The sequence below is a fragment of the Sprattus sprattus genome, assembly GCF_963457725.1.
Source record: "Sprattus sprattus genome assembly, chromosome: 1".
In the NCBI taxonomy this organism is placed as follows: Eukaryota; Metazoa; Chordata; class Actinopteri; order Clupeiformes; family Clupeidae; genus Sprattus; species Sprattus sprattus.
Window position 1 is genome coordinate 44,903,598 of NC_137920.1, and position 11,426 is coordinate 44,915,023.

Consider the following 11,426-nt stretch of genomic DNA (forward strand, 5'->3'; position numbering starts at 1 on the left):
CAACTATGACAGCAAACATGATTATGCAACATATCACAGAATAACTGGCCAGACAGTCGAATGTGTTGAAGTATCAAGAATAGAGTGCTTTTAAACAATACCTTTCTGAATATCGTATCATTATTAATATTAATATTATTAATAATAATACTCATCATTATCATCATCAATAATATCAAGTGCATAAGAAAAACTAAGCCTTAGACTCGTTTGTTGCATTTTATCTCTTTGCATGTCCTCTGCTTCAGTTTTAGTCCTTACAGTATTACATTTTTATAGGATCGCATGATCTTCATATCACATCTTAGTTTATTACTGGTGCTCAGAAAAAGAAGTTGCTATAGAGATGAGAACTTTGGTACTTAGAAAAAAAACAAGTTGCTCCATTATCAGATGATCATATATATTTTCAGAATATTACCGGTTTATGCCACATCTGTTTACTCACCTGAACTTCTGAATGAGTCTCTGTTTATCCTGAGTGGTGGCCATGTGTCCAGAATAGTATAAGGGAAAGAATAAGATGTTCCAGCTGCTGCTGAACCAGGAGATGAAGAGGGGACATGGGAAAGATTCATAGGTCAGCTGGACCAACTGTGTGGCTCCTACCCAGGAGGAGGACACACACAGCACCACCAGCAGGCCTCCGAGCACCTTGAACACTGTTTTGGTGAAGGTTTTATAGGATGTGTCTTCTCCACGTGACTCACTGGCAGGTATCTTTACATGGGACTCAGAGCCCTCGTCTCCTGCAGGGGTGATGAGCCAACAGATATCATTACGATTAGAATAACGTCATAAGACTAAGAATAAGATCAGGGGAGTATTGTGTATTTATCAGACTCATTTGATTTACTTTTTGCAGAATAAAAATAAGTATGACAGGCATGATAAAAGATTATGGAGACATAATCTACATAATTATAGCATCAACAACAAATCCAACCTGATACTAAAATGTTTTAATGCGGTTTCAGCTATTCATGTATAACCAGTGTTGTATAGTAACGAAGTAGAAATAAACTTTACTTTACTACTTATATTTCTGTTGACTTTTACTTTTACTTAACTGATACTTTTACTCCGATACATTTGCCCTGAAACTTTCATTACTCGTTACAAAATCAAATCATCTTAAGAAAAAAAAAGAATCATGAGAGTGATGAGACCAACGTCAGGGACTGTGGTAGAACACAGACTGCAAGCAGGTTTGGCGAATCAGCTGTCCTAGCACACATTACGTAATGCGCTCTTGACCGTTCGCAAAAGCCCCCTTAAAGTTACTTAGTTAAGGCCAAATTATGCTCTGTTTTAGACGTAACGCGTAAGCACGTAAGATACACAACCCCCCCTTGCGCGGTAAAATACCCCCCCTTACGTGCGTCGCCCAAAATTCCTGACTATGCGACTAAAACACTACGGCCCTACACAGCTCGCAAAGGCTGTGATTGGCCGGCTACCACAGCCTTTCACAGAGTCTCACGTTTCCGGGTTAATAGCATACAGTCTTTTTTAGACCCAGACGTTTTTTTAAATCATGAATACCCTGCAGACCGTCTCACAAGCCTTTTCTTATGGATTAGGAACAAACATAACAGAAGAGGTCCGAAGACATGAACTCCTTTACAAATCCTCTTTAAACACTTATAAGGACGCTCAAATTACCGCGAATATCCCATTCTCACCCGCGATTGTTTGGAGAGAATGTGGTCATTCAGAACAAATAGGTACTTTCATATTCTTTTTCCGCCACTTGTGAGTCATGGTGATATCTTTCATTGAGTTCATATTGACATGAATCCATCAATTGCACCAGCGAGTTTGATAGAATGAGCCCGGTCTGCTCATATACAAAAGTTAACAGTAACCTGCCGTTACCTTGTGGCCAGCACCATTGTAGTTACAAGCATTGACAACATGATGAGATTCTCTCGGTTTACCACCTCATCTTTGAATAATGTAACTCATAAACACATCGTTTTAAAGCCTGTCGCAGTCATTAAAAGATGTCAATAAACGAACTTTTGCGTCATGTGCTGTCTTTTTCGCCACTGGTACTGAATTGCCAACATTTGTATTTTGTGTAACACATGTATTCATAACATCAAGCCTTTCGCCCACTACACTTTCATGCTCCGGTAAGTTTTTTTCCTTTGTCCTGCTGCAATAAATAGGCTTACTTAACTCAAAATAAATCTACAGTTCTGGCGTAAATTTGCTTTGCAACACGCAACACGGCTCACAAGCCTTGCAACACGGCTCTGCGTCTAAGACGAACCTTAAATCAAAACTTGTCTAAAACAAGTTCCTTGTGTAAATTACGTGCTTACGCGTTACGTCTAAAACAGAGCATAATTCGGCCTTCACTGTTGCTATGTCGGACAAAACTCCTTGGACTGTCAACACAAAAGCATGGCTTGGACGAGGACAACTGCTATATCTGTCAAGTGTCAGTGATTCTTTTTGGAGTAATATATCCGCGATATCCTCCAGGTCAAGGCAAAATGGACTGCAATATGCAGTGGAAGGATATATCCAAAACATTAAGAACAACAACGAAAGGGACACAACAATAATCGAAGCAAAAGTATACAGGTCTCAATCAAAAATTGAGAAAGCTCACGACCTCTTAATTAAATGCCACCAGCACAACCTTGTAAACTAGTCATATTCTTTCACCGCTGGGTAAGATCTGTATATAATATTTCAAGCTAGCTAATAACCTGTAAAGATTATTTATTCGTATTATTTATTCCATCTCTATCGAGGTATCTATCTAGCCAGTAAGGATGGTGACAATCTGAAGTACGGAACAGTAATGTAGCAGTGTGGAGCAAGATAGCTGCTAGTAACGTTATTGTTCAAGGGATGTGTGTGCATGTTACTGAAAGTATTTCATAGTCTTCAGCCCAAGATTGAAGAGCGAGACTGAATTCTAGCAATTTTGAGAACCAACTTCTTTTGAAGATGAACAGGACATTTTTCAGTTTTAAGTAATGACTGGGTTGTTCCTTTCGGTGCTGCTTTAGTATTGCCTATTGTGTTAAAATTGTGTTAAAATCAGCCCATGTTTATAAGTTTGCTCATTTTAGTCTAAATAAGCTTCATAATTCTCAAAATTCTTTTTTTTTTATTAACAGTATTTACTTCTACTTTTACTTTCAACATTTAAGTACATTTAATATCAGAAAATAACTTTTGATACTTAAGTACAATAAAGGTCAGATACTTCAATACTTTTACTCAAGTAGTTTTTTAAAAGGTGACTTTTACTTTTACTTGAGTCATTTTCCAGTAAGGTATCTGTACTTTTACCCAAGTATGACTTTTGGGTACTTTATACACCACTGGGTATAACCACCAGGTGCGTCTGTACATTAGGGGCAGGTACCACCCATTTCTTCGTAAATAACATTGTTGTGCGTTTATTACATATTCAATTCAGTTTTATTCATTTTTATTTATATAGCGCCATAACAATACAATTGTCTCTAGGTGCTTATGGCAACTGTAGGGCTGTTCCAAACATTCCTAATATCTTCCTGTTCTTAAGTAGAAGTCCTTTGGCAGGCATGGGACTGGTCCTCTGTGTTTATTTAACCAAGTAAGCACCAGCGGTCATTTCAATAAAAGGTTTTAAGTGTTTGTTTAACCAAGTTAGCAGTAGCAGTCATTTCAATAATAGGTTTTAAACGTTTGGGATCACACCAGCCAGAGAATTTCAACATCATTCAGCCTGAAAAGGACAAAAATCACTGCTTCAATCTAGAGTGATTAATAAAAAAAACATTGCACTGCTAGTGTCACTGCTAAAACTAATAGTCACACCTCAGTGACCACTGCTGAGTCAGAGAGAAACTTTTCAACATTGAAAAGGATTTAGACATTTACATGCAATACCATGGGGCAACAGAGGTTAAATGCATAAAAGTTATTGACAAGTTTGCCCAGATGAAAGTTCATCAAGCATCATCAAGCAATGAACGTCACTGGAGTCTATTGCATTATTACAAGCCGTGTTATTTTGCCTATAGGTTAAGGCCCAGAATGCAATGGGTTTCCCTGCTCTGAAATGTTGCTTTGGATGTGTTATGACCCGTTGCAGACCACAATGATTGTTTTGTGCATAACTCCTGCGCCACATTGTGTGCTTTTAGGATTTTATTTGTGTTTGGATTCATTGAGCAAGCATGTAGGTTTGTATGTAGTTAAACTAATGAGTCAGATGCTGCCCATACAGAGTTTATTGTGTCCCACCAAAGCTTCTGTGCCAGAGATGCCACTGATAACCACAATGCTGCTATTACATGTGGATTAAGAAGCCTAATAGGAAGAGGGTGCAACTCTGAAGATCCACAACCACTACTAGAGGCCCTCAGAAACCTTTATAATCTGAATCTGAGAATCTTACTGGGGGGCCTAACTGTAGATTCTGTCAGGGGGCCCAGAATTCTTAGCAGTGCTCCTGTCACTGACATACACTCAAGGCCATATAGTCAAGTCAAGACCATATAGGACCTCACATATGGTGTAAAACATACAGTGCATGTCTTAAATCAGACTAGCTCAGACCACTTGCATTCAGGTCGGGGGCCCATGTATCCCTTTCTGTATTGCTAGGGGCTTTATTTTCTCAAGGGGTCAACCCTGGAGCAGTGGGACTTGCTTGGAGAGGATTCTTAAGGCCCATGGGCCTGTCCCTAATAGGCCCATGTGGTAATCCAGGCCAAAGAATGAGCAGAAATGAAGTGAAAATATATATATATATTTCCATTCCAAGAAAAGTGTGTAATAAAGTTTATGGTAAAAATAGACTAAAACGTTTGTCGTACATCATTTTCTGAGTGAAAATCTGTGTATATGGCGGCTGTACACTGATGTGTGAAGTCGTACCTGTGAGTTACTGTGGTTTTGAGACCTATAAGTGAATATGAGACATGATAATAATAACAATTTAAAAGAAGATGGCTTATGAATGAAAATAAATCATCAGACAAACCAAGAAATGACCTTCATATGCTTAAATGATCATTAAATAAGCCTGATTCAATTAAACATTGATGATTGTGTTGCCTATAGGATCCTGACTAAACTGTACTTTGGCTAATTTGAACATATGTGGAATATCTAGGTCACTTACACATCAAGTAGCCTAGGCTTACTAAAGGTTCTCCTTAACATGCTGTTTTGGAAAGGTCAGTTTAGAAGAAAAATGCTTTGTGGTGCAATCATGTCTTTGTTTTAGACTTTAACAACTATAAAACTATATATAAACACCATAATAACACTTCTAGCCGACAGAAACAATAACCTACACTGAGGTGATTCCCCGACATCTCATTAAACCCTTCTTCCAGGCGAAAGACCATAGGTGCCAATAACACTTAAAACATTATCGTACTTTCGTTTCTTCCTGTGTGGATGATAATGTTCTGTGGGTCTTTCAAGGTGAACTTACAGAACAGCCTTAGAGTGGTGTGTATGGTAGTGTACCAGAACTTGGCAACTCTGTGGGCATGGACAAGTCTTTATAGAGAGACGAGTGTCTATTTGTGATGGTATTGAAAATCATTCCTTTGGTATTTCTAAATATATGATCTATATAAATGACCATGGTATACCATAAAACCTTGATACTGCCAAAGCTTATTGTGGAGACTTCTGGAGGAGTTGCAGGCCTAAGTCAACGAAACACCAACAAAGGAAAGTGCCCACTTAACCACCCCAGCATTATGCTGACAAAGGCCTGTTTGAGGTATTGATAAGTATTAGTAGGGTGGTTGTAGTGCAGCCTGATGTGTTAATACAAAGGATAGGTAGTAAACCCACCTACCCTGAGGTCCTGCAGGGGCAATTAAACCCAGCCACCCTGAGGTCCTGCAGCTAAAAAAACTGCAAAAATAGTAGGTTTTTACAGGCATCTAGTTTTGGTATAATCTTCAGTACATATTTGTGATGCTATATGGTCATGTTAAGGATGGGAAAACTCACACTCATTCCCACTGGCCACCCAGGCTATGTATAATGTTATTCTGTGGTCAAGGACAGAGCACCCCGCAAAAATGAAAGAAAAGCTTTCACAGCACAACCTTGCTCACCAACTTTATCACCAACAGATACCATTTAGCAAGCAATGATGGCAGCTCTGGTGTTAGTGCTTGCAAGGCTCTTGTAGCAATAGCTATTTCAAGGTTCTTGCAGGAATAAGTATTTGTAACTTAATATAATGTACAATTCTAAATTAAAATGACTTGGACACATTAAAAGTGAGCTCTTTTGCATATTACACTGCACTTTTAAAAATGAGTGAGGTAGAAATTAAATACATTTCTTTTTTCTATGTTTGAAGTGTCAGCTCTCTGGGAAGTCTTGTCAATCACTTCTTTTTGCAAATGAATGAAAGGATAAGGAAGCTTTTTGATTCGGTTTTTATAATAGCCCAGCAAAAGTTGTTCATAGAGGAAAATTATATTTAAGCTATATTGGTTTATTTGCAAGGAAAAAAGATGAAACCATAACATTAAACATATCCCCAAAAGGGAAATGGATACAGTATTGTCTCATGTCTTGGGCCTCTCCGTAAAACACACTTTGGCTAGAAATCTTCAAGTGAAAAAAACCTTACGATGATGACAAACCAATGATATTTCTATATTCTAATTAACTCCTTCTCCCTGAGAGAATGGTACAAAAATGTGCAGGCATGATAATACTCTATATAAAGGCTCTAGCAGACTCTTGAATATCATTCTCACTCGCTTGCCTTGCTGCCTCACTGAACCCACACACACAGAGATAAACAGACATGCTATGCTTCCCTACCCGACGGGATGGGGCAGAGGAGCACCTGGGTGCTGTAGGAATTGAGCTGACCAACTTTAGTTGAATGTTTCTTCATCCTCTTCGCTGAATGCAATCCTAAATGCACGTCCTAAAAGTATGCGGGAGCATGAATGCGTGTGCAGGAGAGCCACCCCAGTGCAGCTCAATCTGTCCAGCAAACACACTCCATCCTTCCTCTCCTCAACTTGAACTATTTATCTTCTTATCACTACCGCTCCTCTTTCCTCATTCTTCTTTCAATTCCACTGTGAGTTCTTTCTCGTGTTAATGTTCTTTGTTCTTGTTCTCCTAGCGTGCCCCCCTTTGCAGAACCGTCCTCCCAAAGGCAGCACATAGCAGGTGCGAGTGCTGTAGGCTCTACTATTGCACTGTCATGTCTTTGTGTCCTAGGGAGACAGCTTCAAGTGTGTGTGTGTGTGTGTGTGTGTGCAGTGGTGCATTGTTGTCCTCTCATTCTGCTGGATCAACTTCCTTTCTCCCTCCTTGACATCCTTAGTTCCCCCCATGCCCCTGCATCTTACTCGCATCTAAGTCACATTTAGCATCCCTTGCCTTTTAAGGTGACCACTGCCTGTTAATAGCGCACTGCATTTTAAGCCCCTCTTTTCTCTTTTGCTCCTTTGTTCTTTAGGTTTTCATTTATTTTTGCTAAAGCTGTTTTGTTTCACAGAAATGTGGTAATACATACGCTGATAGTAACTCCTATTCCTGTAAAAAAAATAACTCCAGCATTTCATAGTTTTAATTCATTTTAACGATTACATTCTATAACACGGTTTATTTTAAAACTGTGAATCCCTTGCGTGTGTGTCTGTAGGAGGAAACACCAGATCCTTTGTTTGAGCTGGTGGCCTTTAGGGTGTCCTTGAGGATCTGTGCACATACTCTGAGCATGCTCACTGTGATGCAGTCAGGACAGCAGTCTCAATTACATGACAACCCTGTTAGGAAGGCTGGAACCACAGACTGATTCCTCAGCCTTCTGCTGTGCCAGGCTCAGAAGGCTGATGCATTAGCCAAACCTGAATAGGCATAAACACATGAATGCACTCAGAGTTGAAATGTATACCTCAAGAAATATAAGCTCACTGACCTTTTAAACCATATAATCAATACACTGATCTACTCAGAAAATGTCATGTAGGGCGTTGTAAAAGGGACACTTTACAAAGTATATCTCAATATTCATTCTTCAACCTCCACATCATGTAGTAATTTGTGCACATCATAACAGCAATTTTCCATTGTTTTTAACATACCTGAACATGCTTCGACACATTCATTCAAAAGGGTATGTACAATCGTCTACTGTTTAGTCTCTAGGTATCTGACAGTCATGACATGCAAATGGCTTTCAACTGTTGAAATGTGTCAACCACATCTTTTATCTTGTTTTCATTATGTGTCAACCACATCTTTTATCTTGTTTTCATTATATGTCAACCTCATCTTTTATCTTGTTTTCATTATGCGTCAACCACATCTTTTATCTTTTTCTGTGACATGGTACTTTAGAATGTTTACTAAATTACTTGTCATTCAAACCTTGATTGTTTACGTGTGATTGCTTTTCAAATCAAATTTGTTCAAAGTTTGAAAATGAGTGTATATATATATTTATATAATACAGTTCAGTTTACAACTAACAATATTAAGAAGGTTCAATAGGTGGCAATGACAATCCATGTGTCAGGTCCCCGTGGAGCTTTGCTCCGGCCATGCTCCCTTCAGCTCACTCACTCTTCCCAACCTGCACGTTCACCAGCTGCACTCCAGCAATCACACAAACACTTACACCTGTCTGACTCTCTAGCCTCACTCACCTGCACCGCATTCATAGTCACGGTAGGATTAATCATTCACACCTGCACCCGTAAGCACTTACATCACATTCACGGTCACGCTAGGACTTATCATGTCACTACTGCATAGGCAATCACCTGCAACCCGTTTGCACTCAGCTAAATCATAATCAACCACACCTGTCACAGCCCTTAATATACTCCACTCTCCCTGCACTCCCTGTCGGTTATTGTTTGGTGTCACACTTTAAAGGTTATCTCAGCTCGTCTTGCATTTCCCGTAAGAATCTCTGTCTGAGCTTGCTCTTGCCTTGCCAACCTCCAGTCCCGGCCGTCCCAGGCACCCCAGTCCCTGCTGTCCCAGGCATCCCCGTTCCTGCATTCCCAGGCACCCTCGTGCCTAAAGTCCCGGTGCCTAGCCCTCCAGTCCCATGTATCCCTGGTGTCCCGGTCCCAGGTCTCCCAGGTGCCCCTAGTGTCCCGGTCCTAGGAATCCCTAGTGCCCCGGTCCCAGGTGTCCCAGGTGACCCTAGTGCTCCCATGGTCCCGGTGTCACCTTCCCCTGCACCTCCTGCTCCCGCACAAGCAGCTACTCCTCCGGCACCAGGCAGCCCGGAGGCCGCCAGCCCCGGTGAGCCAGGCAGCCCTGATGCTGCCAGCCCCGATGCTGCCAGCCCCGGTGAACCAGGCAGCCCCGATGCCGCCAGCCCCGGTGAACCAGGCAGCCCCGATGCCGCCAGCCCCGGTGAACCAGGCAGCCCCGATGCCGCCAGCCCCGGTGAACCAGGCAGCCCCGATGCCGCCAGCCCCGGTGAACCAGGCAGCCCTGATGCCGCCAGCCCCGGTGAACCAGGCAGCCCCGATGCCGCCAGCCCCGGTGAACCAGGCAGCCCCGATGCTGCCAGCCCCGATGCCGCCAGCCCCGGTGAACCAGGCAGCCCCGATGCCGCCAGCCCCGGTGAACCAGGCAGCCCCGATGCCGCCAGCCCCGGTGAACCAGGCAGCCCTGATGCCGCAGGTCGGGATGCGGCTGCTTTCCCGAGTAACTCAGCTGTCCCTTGGTCTGTCGCAGGTGCCCCTGGCTCCAGAGTCCCGAGGGCCCCGCCACTCTTCCCAACCTGCACGTTCACCAGTTGCACTCCGGCAATCACACAAACACTTACACCTGTCTGAGTCTCTAGCCTCACTCACCTGCACCGCATTCATAGACACGGTAGGATTAATCATTCACACCTGCACCCGTAAGCAATTACATCACATTCACGGTCACGCAAGGACTTATCATGTCAATCCTGCATCAGCGATCACCTGCACCCCGTTTGCACTCAACTAAATCATAATCACCCACACCTGTCACAGCCCTTTATATACTCCACTCTCCCTGCAGTCCCTGTCGGTTATTGTTTGGTGTCACACTTTAAAGGTTATCTCACGTTTCTGCTCGTCTTGCATTTCCTGTAAGAATCTCTGTCTGAGCTTGCTCTTGCCTTGCTTGTTCTCCGTTCTGTTTTGCTGTTTGTTGTTTAGTGTCTTAGGTACCGAGTTAGACTCGTGTTTTGTTTGCCCTCCTGGTTTATGTTAGATCGCCTTTTACTTTCAGAGCTTGGCTCTTTGTTTTGATTTTGTGTTCCTGTGAACCCGTGCCTTATTTCTCGCAGTGCTGTGAGCCTGCGCCCCTCCGGGGCTGGACTATTATCGATGAGCGAACGCGGCTTTTCACGCAGTTCGGTATCCCTGTTTATCTGTGCTGCTATCCATTCGCAAAATAAACACCCTTTTCCCAAAACATGCCGTGGTTCCCGTGTTGTTCCCTGACACCATGTAAGGGAGTGTGTTTTTGTGAATGCAATCTTTATAATACAGTCAGTATAATGCAGTCAGTATAATGCAGTCAGTATAATGCAGTCAGTATAATACAGTCAGTATAATGCAGTCGGTATAATACAGTCAGTATAATACAGTAGGTATAATGCAGTCAGTATAATGCAGTCGGTATCATAGTCAGTATAATACAGTAGGTATAATGCAGTCAGTATAATGCAGTCAGTATAATGCAGTCACTATAATGCAGTCACTATAATGCAGTCAGTATAATACAGTCAGTATAATGCAGTCACTATAATGCAGTCAGTATAATGCAGTCAGTATAATGCAGTTGGTATAATGCAGTCACTATAATGCAGTCAGTATAATACAGTCAGTATAATGCAATCTCAGTAAATGTAACAATAAAATCTCCTTTGTGAAAAGTCATAAAGATGGTCTCAGAATTGAATTTGTATTGTTTCATGCTTTACCAGACTGCTCACTTCAGCATGATGTTGATGATGTGTTTGCCACATAATCATCACAGGTACAGGATGATTTTTGGAACAGATCAAACACCGTTGTCATATTTAATAGATGAGCAACAATATTAGTATAAGTAATACTTAAGTCTCTATGCTAGAGAAAAAAGGTCATTAAAGTAGATACAAACCATTATTTTACTGGTTTATTGCATATGCTTTATTTATAAAGGTAAAAATGAATACAATAAATAAGATTAATAAAATAAACCAAGTTAACAATGAGATCAATAAAGGGTAAGACAGGTAAAAACATTACATCAACAAAGAGTAAGACAGGTAAAAACATTACATCAATTAAGAGTAAGACAGGTAAAAACATTACATCAATAAAGAGTAAGACAGGTAAAAACATTACATCAATAAAGAGTAAGACAGGTAAAAACATTACATCAATTAAGAGTAAGACAGGTAAAAACATTACATCAATTAA

General features: G+C 41.3%; 1 protein-coding gene across 1 annotated transcript in view; it reads right to left on the bottom strand.

Moving 5' to 3' along the window:
• The window catches only part of slc35f4 (solute carrier family 35 member F4), a gene marked incomplete at both ends in the record, with an annotated part of 52,057 nt that extends 45,159 nt beyond the window's left edge, over positions 1 to 6,898 (bottom strand). Inside the window, 2 exons of the mRNA XM_080844509.1 lie at positions 449 to 749; positions 6,823 to 6,898. Coding sequence (XP_080700635.1) covers positions 449 to 749; positions 6,823 to 6,898 — 377 coding nt within the window. The remainder of the gene's footprint in view (positions 1 to 448; positions 750 to 6,822) is intronic.
• Positions 6,899 to 11,426: the final 4,528 nt, after the last annotated feature.